This window comes from Hyposmocoma kahamanoa, unplaced genomic scaffold (assembly GCF_003589595.1).
Source record: "Hyposmocoma kahamanoa isolate Upper Pololo Valley unplaced genomic scaffold, ASM358959v1 211, whole genome shotgun sequence".
NCBI lineage: Eukaryota > Metazoa > Arthropoda > Insecta > Lepidoptera > Cosmopterigidae > Hyposmocoma > Hyposmocoma kahamanoa.
This window is the reverse complement of record NW_020653732.1, coordinates 5,917,369-5,934,895: the sequence shown is the minus strand read 5'-3', so window position 1 is coordinate 5,934,895 and position 17,527 is coordinate 5,917,369. Positions and strand designations below refer to the sequence as shown.

At 34.5% G+C, this 17,527-nt stretch overlaps 1 protein-coding gene across 1 annotated transcript in view; it reads left to right on the top strand.

The window, feature by feature from the left end:
- The window catches only part of LOC113227582 (serine proteinase stubble), a 62,889-nt gene that overhangs the window by 12,537 nt on the left and 32,825 nt on the right, over positions 1-17,527 (top strand). The window contains exons 2-4 of the mRNA XM_026460537.1: positions 2,595-3,585; positions 3,841-4,025; positions 16,487-16,978. Coding sequence (XP_026316322.1) covers positions 2,595-3,585; positions 3,841-4,025; positions 16,487-16,978 — 1,668 coding nt within the window. The remainder of the gene's footprint in view (positions 1-2,594; positions 3,586-3,840; positions 4,026-16,486; positions 16,979-17,527) is intronic.

The window sequence follows — 17,527 nt, the reverse complement described above, 5'->3', positions numbered from 1 at the left end:
ACTTTGTGAAGACGATTGTTACGAACAGTCAGTTATTTTTTATTCCTTATATGAATGTTATGTCTATTGCTTATAATTATAACTTTTTTTATTAAAATAAGCCGACTTCTTCAAAAACGGTGATAAAACACTCTTGAAGAACTATCGGCCAATTTCGCTTCTGAGCCATATCTGTAATTTGTTCTCGCGAGTTATCACGAATCGTCTCGCTTGCAGGCTTGACGACTTCCAACCTCTCGAACAAGCCGGTTTCCTAAAGGGATTTAGTACCATAGACCACATCCTTAGCGTTTGTGGACTATGAGAAGGCCTTTGATTCGATCGAGACCTGGGCGGTGCTGCAGTCCCTCCAAAGGTGTCAAGTAGACTATAGGTACATCGAGGTGTTAAGGTACTTATACAAAAACGCCACTATGTCAGTCCGATTACAGGATCAGACCTCTAATCCTATCCAACTGCAACGAGGCGTGTGACAGGGAGATGTGATATCTCCGAAATTGTTTGCTTATCGACTTTTTTATTGGAATTACCTTTTGGAATTACCTTTGCCAAGTTTTATTAAAATCGATTAACGGAAAGTGCGCGAAACTGGATTCATCCCCTAGTTTGCCTCTTTTCGAGGTGGAATATTAAGGTACCCCGTTCCAAGAAAAAATCCTCTTATGAAATCGGTTAAAAATACTGTTTTTCTTAAAATTTTCATAAATAAACTGTGACGTTTGTGTAACAATGTGAACTTCTTTAAACTCTCTTTCAAGTTCCAAGTGTCAAGTTGCCGAACTTGACACTTGGCTGTTTTAATAGCAATGGAATGTAAATGTTTGGATGGAAGTGTGAAATTTGATGATATGCACATAGTCCGTTATTGTAAATTTTACACAAGTAATTGTAGGTTTCGATTGATGCCAACGCAAACAATTTAAATAGCTTTAGTTTAATTTAAAGTGTGCATCATTCACTATCAATAAGAAAGAGACAGAAGATTTTATTTTAGTACAGAGTTGACGAAAGTTACATTTGCGCGAATCGACATTTTTTTTTTCTATCTAACATCGTTTAGCTAACAACCCCGCATTGTACATACAATTTTTTTTAAGCTATAGTTGGTATATATAGACGCTCTGATTATACTTTTAAATTATGTATATGTGTTGGTTATATATACAAGACCCAATTTCTTATACGGATGATTTCATTGTAAAGGAAGAAAAATTAGAACAGCAGAAGTTGGTATAATAAAAAAAATTCATGAATAATGAATAATAACAATAAATGACAATTATTAAACTTTTTTAAACTTCAAATGAAATATCAACCATACTGTTAAGTGTAATAGCATCTAGTAATTATATTTTTTATAAGTAGTTCATACACAGACCACATAAAAGTGAGTCCATACTTCTACGTTCAACAAAATTTTTTATGTTCCTCCATCCTAATACATGAGACATAACGTGACAAGTCTCATGTGCCTGTAATTTCACCAGCACCCTTACCCTTCGAAACCGGAACAGAGTAATGCTAACATTACTGCTTGGCGGCAGAAATAAGTAAGGTGGCAGTACTTCCCTGGACGAACTCTGTCACCAGAAGCTCCACTGCTTACAAAACATCCCAGACATGTCGAAACGCTACCGCAACAGAGCAATCTTCCTTATTTTTTTTTATTATTTGTCTTTTTCCTCTGCATATTTGTGTGAGAAAATGTTTTTATTTTTTCTCTTTTGCAGTTCCATACATTTGCGTTTCACCCTTGACAGGCCCCTTAGACGCTTATAGTACAGGTCTAATGTAGTTTGGGTACCAGTCTTCCACCTCACAATTTGACTGTACGATGTAACTTTGTATAATGTACTGGTAAGGTGGAAAAGAAGAATAAATTATTTGTATTGTATAGTCGCGATTGATTGTAAATCGGGGCTGAAAAGGATCCAAAACGTTGGTTAGTTTAAAAAAATAAATATATCCGATCCTAACTAAGGTAAACGATTCTTTTATGGGGAGCTGTATACGTTTTTACAATAAGATTCCGGATAATATATGAAGATTTCAATTCCTAAGTTTAAAAGTTACATTAAAAGTATTTTAATTGAAAAGTAATATTACAAAATTGAAGAGTGTGTTTTAGATAAAGAAGTATAGAAACACAACAATAGTCTAGATTCCACACAATTATGATTCAAAGTGTATTCCATAGCATTTAAGTTTATTTGAAAAGAGCAATCCCTAGAGTTTCTTGCTCGTTCTTATCAGGGAGGTCAGCGTAGTGAACGAGCAGTAGCTTAAAAAGTTACGTTTTGAAGGGTAAAAATTTTACTTTGACAAAACAGTTTCATTTATTTACTCGATTGCTTCATATTTCGAATGCATAGCAATCGCGACAGCTCAAGAACTCAATAGATAAAAAATACACTACACAGCAAAATCATCAACACAAACAACAACCACAACAACAACAGAAAAAGCAACAACAACATAACAAAATAACTGGTTACACTTTTCTAAATTAAAAACATAAATTTTTTCAGTGATATTTTCAAATTCACAAAAATAAATGTAGTCTATATTACTAACCTCATTTTTTTTGTTGCCAGGTCCAGTTCCCCTAGCAAGAAATATAAGGCATCTACCCTGCATATCCAGAAGAACAGGTCAAGAAGGCCTCTGTATGTTCGCAATAGACTGCTTAAAAGCCAATGGATCTCATCTCGGCACCTGCATAGACAGATTCTACTTTGGATCCTGCTGTCAAATTCCCGACAAAACCATATTACCGCAGATAATTAATAATATAGACGATAACACGATAGATGGTGCCAGTTTTGTTCATCCACAAACTGAAAATAAAGTGACAGTCACTAAGATTCCTGAAATATTAAACACCAAGAGGCCTTTCAGTGACGCAACTACGGTTAAAACTACAGTATTTCAGGATAAAACTGAGGGCATATATGCGGAAACTAAGTCAGATGATCTAACTACTATAGATAATAAAATACCTAACGACGATAAATTGACTACTGCTGTTGTAGTCGAAACTACGACAAAAAAAGAAGTGACGACTACTAAGACTCCGGAAATAACTACGGAAGTTCCTATTAAAATATCAACATTCCAAACTGTATCTGGAGACAGTAATAATTTAGCGACAGAAAAACCAATTAAAAGTGATGATAAAAAGCCATCATCAACCACAACACAACAAACAACTGTAACGACTACTATTAAGCCTAAACCACAATATAAACCTACTTACAAACCTAGACCTACATTTAGGCCAACAAATTTTACGAAGCCTGCGTATATTTCTACAACTCAAAAACCAAAACCTACAAAACCTGTAGCTCTCTATAATACAACTAGGAAACCTCCATATAGACTACCACCAAAACGACCATCAACCAAAAAACCTCTACCATCACCTCCTAGACTGAATATCACAATTCTACCTCAATCGACTAGCTCCCGGCCTATTTTCACTAGGCCTTTGACTCCTACAATAACATACATAAATACTACAGTAGCTACTGTTGAAGATAAGCTTACTTCAATAACTACTACCACCACAACAGCAAAATCATCAACACAAACAACAACTACAACAACAACAACAACAGAAAAAGTAACAACAACCGAAAAAGCTTTAGAAACAGTACCTACAACGCAAGCTAGTACTGAAGTTGCTACGGAAAGAAATGAGAAACCTACAATTAACACAGAAAAAACTGAAACGACTCTCATTTCAGATACCACAGTAACGGAAAATATAAAAGATAGTACTTTCTTAGACGAAATTGTAACAGAAAAGAATGAAAAAGTTACTGAGAATGTTGGTGACTTACAAACAACTACATCATCCAGCACAACATCGACAACAACAACCACAACAATACCTCCAACGACTTCTACAACAGTATCACCAAATTTAGCGTCAACGTCAACGGAATTCCCGCCTCTAGTTACATGGTCTAACACTGTGGATTCTGCTACTAAGGCTCCTGAAAAAATCACCACAACTGCCGAAGGTGAGTGTTTTGATTGAATGGTTCTAATACGTATTTTGATTTTATGCATGTTATAGGTTTTAAGAGTATAAATTCATCTTCGACGAATTAAAATCCAAAAGATAATAGCTATTTAGACGAAACGTAACGACTAATGAACGACATCTTGAATTGTGAAATTTGACACGGTTGACTGAGGTGGTAAAGTCATCAACCTGAACAATATTACAACAAAATTTTTTCACTATAGTCACAAAAGTTATTAATTAATTAAATATAAATAAAAATACCTTAATTAAATGTTTATTGAATTGACATTCAATTTTTTTTTTGTGAAATTACTCCACTAGCTTGTTATAATTATTAATATAAAGATCCGACCGGATCGAAGGAATTTTTTCTGAGTGTTTTTTCTGAGTGTTCGATCTTTGTATTAATAATTATAATTAAATACCTTATTTTTAATTTTACCATGAACATTCCAATTTACGCTACGTACGTTTTACAAATTATTTTATTTGAACAATATGAATTTTTATTAAATCAAATTTATTATTCATTAATAATGGAAATTATAATAAACAGCTATGTTCTTTGATGCGGTCAAAGAACATATAGCTGATGTCAAACATAGTCACGTAAACGAGTCTGTAGTCTGTGAGCATGTCATGGATAAACCTACACATTCAATCAATTTGACAAACCCCATAGCCTTGCAAAAGAAGTCTGTTATTTACCCAGGATGCTGCGAGAAGCCATTAAAATTAAAAAAACAAGCAATTTCAACAGGGAAGATGGTTTCTTCGTACCCACCAGTTTGGGATGCAGTATTTATTTATCCCACACCATCAAAAGGAACAACCCCCCTTGGTTAGAGATATTATCTTTATTACAATAAATACATCATATTTTTGGAATATACGGAGTCGTACGCATAGGCCACTTGTCGGCGCTGCACTATTTCAGCTTTAAAATTTGTTCAGCGCAAAAAGCAATTTCAGCGTAAAAGTGATATAAGAGGCCCATTTGCCTGATGAGTCGCCAGGGTTGGATGGCCCTTGTTTCGTCTCTATTTCTGGTTATATACTCGATGCCCGAGCATGACCGTAAATCGAGTTACGAAGGAATTTTAATAGATTTTATGACTGGATGCTTTTCTTTCCATAATGGAAAATGACACGTTTAGTGTTTATTAAAAACGGCATCTGTCATAAAAGATAAGTTGCAAAAGATATATAATATCGTGATGCAGGTATTAACGCCTACGCTAGATTTCGGTGAACGCGAGATCAATGACTGGACTTTTGATGTCATGCGCCGGTCATTTGTTTTTTTTTTATTTATGAGAAGCAAAAGTATGAATTATAATAATGAATACTTACCAAAATCAAATGTTATAGCTACGGGTAACAACGGTAAATGCTAATCGATTTTTTTATGATACCGAGTGACGGGATCAATAAGTCATGCGCCTGGTGGTAAGCGACACGCCTGTCCATTGCTTTAAATGGCAATGATCTGAGGGGCACTGCTCTGCCGTGTCATACCAGTACACAGTAAAGTCACTTACTGTGTTTGGATTTAACAATGCTCATATGATTTCTCTGGGCCTAATATATACCATGACATTTCAACTTTTTAGTGTATTATAGTGTAGTGGTAATAGTGTTTTTGAATGAGGTATTAAATACTAAAATACACTGTAAGTTTTAAAATAAAGAAATTATTTTGCCATGACACGGTACGCAGCAATACATCTTTTGGTTTGACAATTACGCGCGCGAAATGCAGTATAGTGTTGCGGGGTGCCTGCCCGAGTTAGCGAAAACTCTCAGATCGCGCAAATGACTCAGGAGGGGGTTCTACTAACATTTGTCGCGACTCTAATTTTAACAATGAAAAAACGACATTCTGTCGTGTCAAACCAAAACACTCCACGGTTCAGTACAGTGTTTTGTAATTTCATAACGACAAGAATATTTCGACTGTTAACGAGGGAAAACAAATTTATTCGTTTTTCAATAGAAATAACTTACTTTCCAAAATAAAATTAGATAATAAATTAAATTAATAGAATGAGATTTCTTTAATATCTAATGTACAACGTAAGTTAAATGTATCTTTTTATGTTATTAACCTCAAAACTTATAAAAATCTACTTTTTCTCAAGATGCTGTTTTTGATATTACAGTGTCTTGGTTTGACACGGTAATGTTACTGCGCCCATAACCCAGAGATTGTAAGTTGACAAGTCCCATGTGCCTGTAATTTCACCAGCACCATTACCCTTCAAAACCGGAACGTAGTAATGCTCACGTTACTGCTTGACAGTAGAAATAGTTAAGGTTGCAATACTTCCTTGGGTGAACTCTCGTATGTACAGCAATCACCACAATTCTCATAAAATAACTGTCAATGAATTTAGTTCGTAGAACCTGCAAACATATTCTACACAAATATAGCTTTTTTTCTGATATTAAGTGACAGGAAGATCAAGTCGTGCAAATGGTATTAAAATGTCCATAGCAGTTGCATCGCCAGCCAGAGCGCAAAAATCTGAGGGAAATTGGCACTGCCTAGCTCTTAAATAAGAATATGAAATAATATGAAGAACAAAAAGTTTATTTGCAAAGATATACAATTTTAGTGCTATGAGAGTCGTACTCCAGAACTTTACTCAATGCTCAAGTCAGGTCTTGAGCAGACTTCAATATGATTTCAAGCACTGGAAATACGACCCTAATGGCAAGGGCTTGAGTATGATTTTCAGTGTTCACTGCAATACTCAAGTCCTGACTTGAGTATTGAGTACAGTTCTAGAATACGACCCTAAAAGACTTATTAAACTAAGGGTCGTATTCCAAAACTCTACTCAATGCTCAAGTCAGGATTTGAGCAGACTTGAGTATGATTTTCAGTGCTCACTGCAATACTCAAGTCCGGACTTGAGCATTGAGTACAGTTCTGGAATACGACCCTAAGTAACATTATAATGGGCTGTATGTTGGGTTGTAAAGCAGAAAAATAAACAATAATTTTGTTCCGTACTATTACATTATGAATTATAGTATTATTATTACATTATAGTCGCAGTAGAGCTCCTTGTGAAAGAGTTCGTCCAGGGCAGTACTTGCCACCTTACCTATTTCTACCGCCAAGCAGTAATGTGAACATTACTGCGTTCCGGCTTCGAAGGGTAAGGGTGCTGGTGAAATTACAGACACACGACTTATTCGTGCCGTCACTTAGTATAATACAAAAAAAAGTTTTAGAAATATACCGATATCGCACCCTATGTGCAATAAAGGCACGTTTAAAGATTCTACGAACGAAATTAGTCATACACTTTTGGCATAATTAAGCCACAATTGATACGTCAAAAGTGCTTCTGTCATGAAAGTCACAAAAATAATACGAACTATATGAAACTTTTTTATACTGAAACGGGAGTGTCATAAAATTTCACATACACATTATGTTTCATATAATCAACTATATGAAAAATAATGTGTATGTAAGTATATGCATATCACATTAGAAATTTAAGATGGAACATTAATAGGTGGTATACACGTGACGCCCTGCAAGGGCACAGCAACACCTAAGGGCTAAATTCATAAATCACACTATTTCATTATATTAAATGATTACATTAAAATATAATATCATAATGTTAAATTATTATATCACATTATTACGTTGCATTATTCGTAATTAGTAATGGTAAACATACTGTATACAATACATTAATTTTAAATAATTATTTATGAGAGATGTCGAAGTATTTTTATTTGTTGTATGTTGTGCTGTTATTGTTATTTGTCATCCTATATATCGTCAAAAAAGTCATCTAGGTCATAATAACATTTATTAATAAGAAATGCTTTTAGGGTCTTTCCAGGTTTTTAATATAATTAGGCATGTGGTTATAAATTCTAATTAACATGGTGTGCGGGCCAGACGTAATTTTATTTTGGACTTTTGGACTTTCATGATAAAAGCACCTTTGACCTATCACGTGTGGCCTAATTATGCCGAAGGTACAAATTGTGAAGTAAATTTTATTTTACTGGATTATTAGAACTTCTTTCTCAAGTCTTCTCTCCAAATATCCATAATTCCGTAGCAAGCGATGAAAGCAATAGTTTCACTATGAAACAATCGTCGTGGATGACCCCGATACGTGATTTCACTGTTAAAATCGACGGCTCTTCACTGGAAACGATCTTGATATTGTTGAACATTGTGTAGGTTCATGTCTTTAAGGTGCTGGTAATTCTGTGTGACGTCGTTAGAAAAAAAAATAGATTGGAATTTGTTTCTAAACTATAAAGCACGTCGAATCACAAAGGCAGTAAGTAATCAATCGTGAACAGCGGGACGTATTCGAAACTTCTTTTCCATCACACTTGCACGTAAATACTATGATTGCAAGCAGGCTAACTTGACTAAGTCAACCCTCGGCATTTATTCTTCTGAGTACACGACCATGACTGTAAAGAAAAGAAAAAGGTCCATGGGTTTTATTTGGGCCATTACAGTCAAGTTAGCCTGCATGCAATCGTACTATTTACTCGTAAATGTGATGAAAAGCGCTGTATGTTTCACGGGTGGTCCGGGAATTACCAACCTCGACTCCGAAAGCCTTCAGTCTTCGACTTCGGGCTTTTAATAGAACCTCGTTGGTAATTACTTATTTACCGCCTTTAATAAGCAATGTAGTATGTATCAGTATATTACCTACTGTGAAAACAATGTTGTAAATATGAAATTACTATCGAGAATCATTAGACTTTAATGACATGACGAGGTATGTAATTTTTTACCGCCCGTGCTACGTACATTGTTCTTCATCACATTTGCGAGGAAATAAATACAATGTTATGGTAGGAAATGCTTCACAACACAAGAATTACGGGTTTAGCAAATGGCGAGTTTTTTTTATAGGCCAGTGGTCAGCTATTCTTCCATAGATAATAAAACTCGAACTAAAACGTTGTAAAAGACAAATTTATGCAATTAATTTAGTAACATACATTATAAAAAAAATGTGTGTACATACATCACATCCGTTACCTGGTCTCTAGGGAATTCCCTGTACCATGACTGCTAGAGCAACGGAATTCACTCCGGGGTACTTTCTAGAACATACAGACCAGAACCAATTTAGAAAAGTACATTTCCAAAATTGGTCCTATCGGGAATCGAGCCCGAGCCCTCCACATCCTGTGCCCACAGTGTAAACCGTCGGGACACCGAGGTTGTCGAACATTTAGCGGTACAAAAAGTGTGATTAAAAAATAGTAATGTTTATACTTAAGTAAATAAACTCGCCAAGCATTAATGTGAGCATTACTGCTTGGGACACATGGGACTTGTTAACTTATTTCTCAGGGTAACGGGCGCAGTGGCAATGCCCCTCGGATCTTTGCAATTTAAAACTCGAGTGGCATTGCAACTGTTATGGATAGGCGTGTAGCTTACCATCAGGCGCACGACTTGTTCGTCCTGTCGCTTGATATTATAAAAAAAAAGAATTAGACATAAACTAGCAATTAAAATTAACATATTTTACCACCGACTTATTACAGCCCCACTTAACCTACTTTGAAAAAAAAATCGAAATAAAATAAAATAAATATTCATTTTAAATAAATATTACTTCTTCTTCTATACATAGGAAATGCAACTATTTTGCAAAACAGAAACAGCTGATAATTGAAAAATTCTATTAATTTATAATGTTGATTAAACAAAAAACTTTTTTAACTAAACCTAAGAACTAGTACTATATGTCCAACAAAAACTTAAAAGTGTATTTTTAATAAATTTATTATGTTTTATAAAAGGTCACGGAACTAAAGTTGATGTTTATATCAAGACAAGTCAAATAATCTTTACTTTAATAGATAAGAAAATTACTCTTGAAATCGTCATACTGATTAAACTCTACTGCTCATTCGTAAGGCAGATTCCCCTAAGAAGAATGAGCAAGAAACTCTAGGAGTTGCTCTTCGTAAATATACTTTTGAATACATTTACCGTTACAATATTTAATTTAAATATCTAATATCGAGACTACCTGCAACAGCTAAACGGGTCACTAACACTGATTTTTGTCATCCAAGTACGCAGAAGTTGCATAAACCTTCAGTGTAAAGTTTTTGTTTGACTATACTTTTAAACCTCGTAAATGGCAAATTTTGAATATCTATCGGAATCTTGTTATGATAGCATCATACATTGCCTCTTAAATGAATTTGAAACTTTATGAAGACGACTGCCAAGTACAAGTAGTTCTTTTTTATTCCTCGTATTAATGCTTCACTTGTTTTCATATTCATATTGTCACTACTTTTCATAAAAAAATATTTTCCGAATAACATTTTCATAAATGTATTGTGACGTCAGTGTAAAAACGTTAATCTCCATACATGGGACTGTTTGCTTTTGGACTGTTTGGGTTTGTTTGAAAAATCAAATATCTCTTTAAACTTATCTCTCAAAGACACTCTTGTGCCCAGATTGTATGTATTGTATGATGGAAACACCTTATGTGCAGATTACTCGCCAATATTTGGTCGTTTAGTCCGGCTCGAAGGACCAAATTTTGGCAGGTGCCATTCCTACGCTGCCGGGTTTAGTTTTAAATTCAATATTTGTAACCATTTCAAACTAAACGCATTTTAATCTGCATATAAGGTGTTTCAATCATAGTACACATACTTATATACAGTCCACTCGCCAATACGCACAAAGATTATATTAATATCGGTGGCATTACCCCAAAGCAAAATGCCGTGTATCATTAAACTGTGCAAGTAGCTTAAGTAAACAAATCAGTCTGTTTTTAGTTTATGAAATTAGTAATACAGTTCTACGAGGTTGTAGTATTTTACATATAACCCTATACATATATTTACAACAATTGAAATCGATTCGAACAACGTTCGAAGATTAAAGCTCCTAAAACGAATTGACCAAACGGTATAATACACCATATGATCAATTATCATTAATAACATTCTAATATAACAGTATTGTAGCTGTTTTTTTGAAGAAGACAATTTATAGGGAAGTCTTTGACCCTTTGCCTGACTTTGAGGACATTAAACTTTGGATGTCAAATGATGACGATAAAGTCATCAATTGAACTGTGAATTAAGTTAGGTACTAGAAATGTTAATAACTGTCCGAGATTCTTTAACTTATTTTTCCTCACACTTGCTCGTAAATAGTATGATTGTAAAGTGGCTAACTTGACTATATTGTCCCAAATAAAAACCTCGGGCTTTTTTCTTTCCATTACTGCCCCGGTGGGTAAAAAGTTTTTTAAATTTGTAGCACGACATACTTCCTTACATAGGTCAGGTTTAAGTTAAAGTAAGGAGGTTACTTAAGTTCAAAATTCACCTAAACAAAACATCACCTAAAATGTTATCTAAACAGCAATTCACGAGGTGTATAGCTCTAATGCATTGCGAGAGGTACTTTTATGAATATAAACTGGAATAATCCTTAAAAATATACTTTATTTCACTTCTTTACATGTTTTGGGTTACAAATCAATAATCTTAATGTCAAGATCTTCCATTCTTTTCTCTTAGTTCTTTTTCAAAGCATTCTAATTATGAATCTATCCACTCAGCCAGTAATTCTACTCATAGAGTACAGCCTAGTCTACATCCCTCTTCCTCACAGCTGAAGGGGTGAATATCCCTAGCTGGTGCTCTACCTATGATAGGCAACTTACATCGGTGATCAGCCTTTACTACAGGCTAGCCACACACTGCTCGGAAGCTATCAACTTACCAACAAGTAACCACCGAGGAGGCTATGGCTTTAGTCTGCCAAAAACCTATCTAAAAGGACAGACCATGACCACATCCTAATCAAACAAATCACAATATATTTACTCGTTAGCTATCCTAGCTAATTAGGGAACCTGACTAAACCCTAACACTTTATTTCAGCGACCCTAAACTGGCTGAACGATCCTAACAAATTTCTAAACATTACTACTTTCTGTTTCCCTAAATAGTCTTCAACGTGCATGCTGCCACAACGACGACACAGGCTTGAGCCTCCATCGGATGACCACTGGGTTACATCAATATTGATCTCCCAGCTGCCTCAGTCATCATCCTGCAGCTATCCACGTTCCATCAGCTATTCTCACTTTTTATTTGCACTTCAGCCACATAGTACTTAAATACTTAATATTAAGAATTTCTTTTAATTTATTTTAATTATTTTACAATCCACCATGGCTGTGTGCGTCTTTTCTTTTTACGACATTTCAGTTCGAGTTGTATTATCTATGGAAGTATAGCTAGCTGGCCATCTATTGATAAAGAAAATACCCGCCATTTGCTAAACCCACAATCGTTGTGTTGTGAACCATATTTATTCATTCATACAACAAAATAAACATTGTATTTATTTCCTCGCAAATGTGATGAAAAACATTGTATGCAACACGGACGGTAAAAAAATACAAAACTCCTGTTATTAAAGCCCTCAGCCTTTGGATTCGGGCTTCTAATAGACCCTCGTTTATAATTTCTTATAAGTCCTTAATACACAATGTACTATATAAATTTACAAGCATAACAGAATGACATAAAATATTAATGTACATAAAATTATTATAATGGGTGCCAGCCTACGACGCCAATTGCCTAGTCTCAAACTAGATAAACCCTGTACAATGAATTCATTTCCCAAATTTATCCGACTCTGAATCGAAACCCGGGGCTTCTGCATTCAGTGCCAACAATGTAAATCATTAGGCCACTGAGGTCATCAAAATGTAAAATAAAGTCAAGTATATTTTAAACCAATTACAAAAAGAGACAATGTAAACATTTTTGTGCTACTGCACCTGTTTTTACGTGACTGATAAAAAAGGAAAACAATTCGCACGTTTGGTGTAATAAGGTCACATCTGCAAAATGATAACTTTTCAGAGGTTGAACGATTTCGGTTTTCGATTCTACAAACGAAATTAGTCGATATCTTTATTTCGTAGATAATCAAATTACATTTGAAATCTTCGGAAACTTGGTGAAATGCAAACGTTGTCAAAAAGTAGACTTCTTTACATTGTTGTGAACATACTTTGATCTTTTTATATATATAATAAATTTTACAAGTTGTGTAACGTATAAGCTACACAATTTATAAAATACTCGAATATTTATTTTCATTAAAACTTATTTCATACAGAGTGTAATCGTTAAGTGTGCTAAGGCGTTAATTCCGTAAATATGAGAGATATCAAAAACCTTTACACTTAACTATTCACTTTAAACCTTTACTTTACTTTAAACTGATATCAAAAGTAATGAGTAAAATGTCATCAATAAATCTTTTTAAGTAAAACTAGAAATGATAATAACAACACATTTTTATTTGCTCTCACATTAGATAGGTTTACTAGTTACAGTATAGAGTTTCAAGATTCCATTTTGTAAGAGATAGGGAACCTAAATTAGGATACCCCGTGTCTTAGATATCCTGGTCTCCCCTCTTGATTGTCCAGTTTATTCACTCTACTTTCAGTGTAGTTGAAACATTCAACATTTTAACGTTAAACGCCTCCATACATTTTATATGATACTCGTAGAAAAACTGCTGTTTCCCTATTTTAATAATAATAATAATAATAATTTATTTCAGATAACACTTTTTAACTAATGTTAGTGTACCTATATTACTTTGAAACTACACACACAAGAAGTAACAATAGGTTTACAGATACCGATGCTGGTAGAAATAATATATAATAAAACTACATTTTAATTGATTAAAAACAATGTCTTATTTACCGTCAAGTAAGTACATAATTTCGTATTCCAAGCAGTTGTTCGAAACTAATGCCTCTTTACGAATTTCATATTAAATGGAGTAATTAACGTTACAATTTTGGATATTTCAAGTTTTATTTTTAAAATTATTGTGTGTTCGATATCATTTTAAAGGTTTTTGATATCTCTTATATTTATTTACATAATAATCGTCTGAGCACGATTAATGATTACACCCTGTATTCCCGTTTCCCTAGACCAGACGTCTGTCTGCAAGTATTGTCTACCTTCTCCGTGTACCACATTTCTATAAAATGATCTCCGTTACAATTTCGCAGCATCAGATAAATTATTACAGATATTTGCCGGGCTAATTCCCAACAGACCCTACCAACTGGGGCATCAAAGTCACGATTATCGTGAAAGATATCTAGTGACCTTAATGTGAGGTACTCGCCGATATCTCGAGATATATCTAAAGACGTCAGCTTTACAGATAAAATCAGCGAAATTCAAGTAAATTAAATATAGATTCTGTAAATAATGAGTGCAAGATAACCACACTAATACCTATACTCTAGTCAAATTCGATGTAGAATGTTTACTAACAAAACGTTGCCAGGCAACCAATGATGGCATAGGAAAATAACATTTTTTTCAATGCTCATTATTAAGGCTTGCTTTGCCTGAGATGAAAACCCTAAAAATAATATGTTTTTGTTTGTTGACATTTACTCTACATCGAATTTGGCTAGAGTATAGATCTAAAATACCTAAAGACACTATTTAAACTCTACTTTATTTTATACAGAGAGGTCAAAGGTTAAGCCACTGTTCTTTTACAGTTAAAGAACTGTTTGCTTTTAAAAGCTATTTATTGTACATTTTTATATAGATTAAACAAATCTACATGTACATATCTAGCCATGACCTCTGACTTACCGCCAGGGTGATGCTATTACAGGCACATGGTACTTGTCAACTTATGTCTCAGGGTGACGGGCGCAGTAGCAGTGCCCCTTAGATCTTTGAGATTTAAAGCTCTGAGTGGCACTGCAACTGTTATGGATAGGCATGTCGCTTACCTTCAGGCGCACGGTTTGTTCGTTTCGTCACTTAATATTATTTAAAAAAAAAGCATCGTCACCCATCGATAATATAACGAAAAAGAGACGAAATAAGGGTCATCCACCCCTGGCAACTCATCAGGCAAATGAGCCTTATATCACTTTTAAATATCAACTCTCCTTTGCGCTTAAATCACAAAGAAAGCTGAAATAGTACAGCGCCAACAACTGACCTGTGTGTACGTGTCCGTATAATTCAGAAATATTCTACATTTATTGTAATAAAGATAATATTTCTAACAATGGGGGGGCTGATCCATTCGGTGATGTGGGAAAAACAGTAAAACATCTAATTGCAAAAGAAACGGAACGAACATTTCATAGATAATGAAATATATGTAATTTGTTATAATTATTAATACAAAGATCGAACACTCAGAAAAAATCCTTCAAAGCGGCCAAATTCGTTCGTTCGTTCAAGTCGTTGTAAAACCAAATTCAAAGATACGACAACAAAACACATAGAAAAATTCGTGAGGTCTGCTCATTGACTTACAATTCTGCTGGTTCGTTCCGTGGTTTAGTTGGTATAGCGTATGACACGGTATGCTAGAAGACGTTCGGTATGAATCCGGCTGAATCGAAGGATTTTTTTCTGATTGTTCGATCTTTGTGTTAATCTTTGTATTAAATTATAACGAACTAGTCATTGACTTACAAATAAATGGACGACGGGTCTAATACAAAAACCACGAAAAAAATGTCCCAAGTCAACCTATTCGAAATTTAAATTGTAATGTCATCGCAGTATCGCGCTGTCAGTAGAACAAATGAAGACTAAAGCGGAGTGTCGCGCTCTGTATACGATTTTAGCGCCTTACAAGTGCGGACACTTTTTAGCGCGGACCCGACGTCCATATAATTGTAAGTCAATGGAACTAGTGGAAAAATTTCATATAAAAAATAATTGAATATCAATTCAATTAAATATTTATATATGTAATTTTTCAATTTTCGTCCATTTCAGCAAAGCTCAAGTTAAACTGGTCGATTTGAAGTGAAACAATTGACGACATCCATCAATTGTTTCGAATTCGAGCTGGCCAATCGGAGCGCAGTTGTCACCGCAATGATTTATTTGACAGAATAGGTTTCAAACCAATTAAATGATATTTCGTTTCTATTTCTGGTTATATACTCGATGTTTTTACCTAAACAGCGTTTTTTATATTTTAAACTATATGGGACAAGAATACGTCGACATTTCCCGCTAGGATTACATCAATCTCCCAATCGGTCCATTTATTTTTTAGGTATTGTTAAGTAGATAGAAAGGGCACTAGAAGTCCATGGATGGAGAGTTGCATGAGAGTGCAAATAATTAGTCGGAGACGAGATTTTGTTAGTTTTGACTTGTAATTTTTCCGAAGCTTAGCGGTGGTGATAATAAATTGTCTTTAGTTTGTCACTTTTGCGAATGTATGTGTCTATCGCTTTTGCGAATTCGAGTTCAACCGTATAATCGGCAATATAATTAATAATAAATGCGATCCAAACTTTGTAATTACGGAATGTATTGTTAACTCTGCATTATTTCAATTTCCAGAAATATGGTCACCAATCACACCACCAGAAGGCTGGGTTCTCATCTCAACTATACCACCAAAACCTGAAACAACATCAACGACTACAACATCTACTACTACTAGTACATCTTCCACAACAGAACAAACAACGACTGCAGAAACGACACAAACAACGCAAGCAGAGGAAACATCACCAGAAACAACAGTACAAACCACTGAAACGCCAATGGAGTCGACAACGGAAATAACATCATCATCGACTATGTCTTCGACGATATCTTCGACGTCCACAACAACTTCTTTGCCTTCTACAGAAGTAACAAACGAAGGAACAGAAGCGCCTGTATTAGAATTTACAGTAAATGTAACATTGACTCCTACAGTACCAACTTCCACTTCCAGTTTTGGACTAACAACGTTTACTTCTGTTAGTAATAAGACTGAAGGGAATACCACTGAAGCGACTACCGTTGTTGCTAATGCAACACAGTCTATATTATCTACGGAGACTGGTTAGTATGTGATGGTTATATTATTTTTTTAATTTAACTTGTTTCGCAAAATTTTATTGTTACGAAAGTTACAAAACTCATACAGTCTGTAGTTTAAAACTACGGATCTCTATCATCTTCGTCTCTCTCTCATTATAAATTTTCTAGGAAACGCCCTTACTTTTGCTGATTCCTGAAAGAGTTCCAAATAATATTTACTTATATTAGTGTCTAAATTTTTCATGTCACTTTTCATGTCTGATCTCCAGATCTTGACATATTCTATCGTACTGTATCTCCGATACTATATCTCCGAATTCTACTATTCATTTTTCCAATGCTAATTACGTACTATTTCATCAATTTCACCTTAAAAACATATTTGTTTCGTATTTAATATTTTTAAATGTTGACATTGTTGAACAGATCTGTTATCCTCTACAATCTATTCTTCCATAGATGATCCTATAAATTACTCTTCCTTTGATTTGATAGAAGCGGAAACGTTTCTACTGCTAAGATTGAGCAGTAGAAATGTTTCCGCTTCTACCCGCTCACATTTTGGCTCCT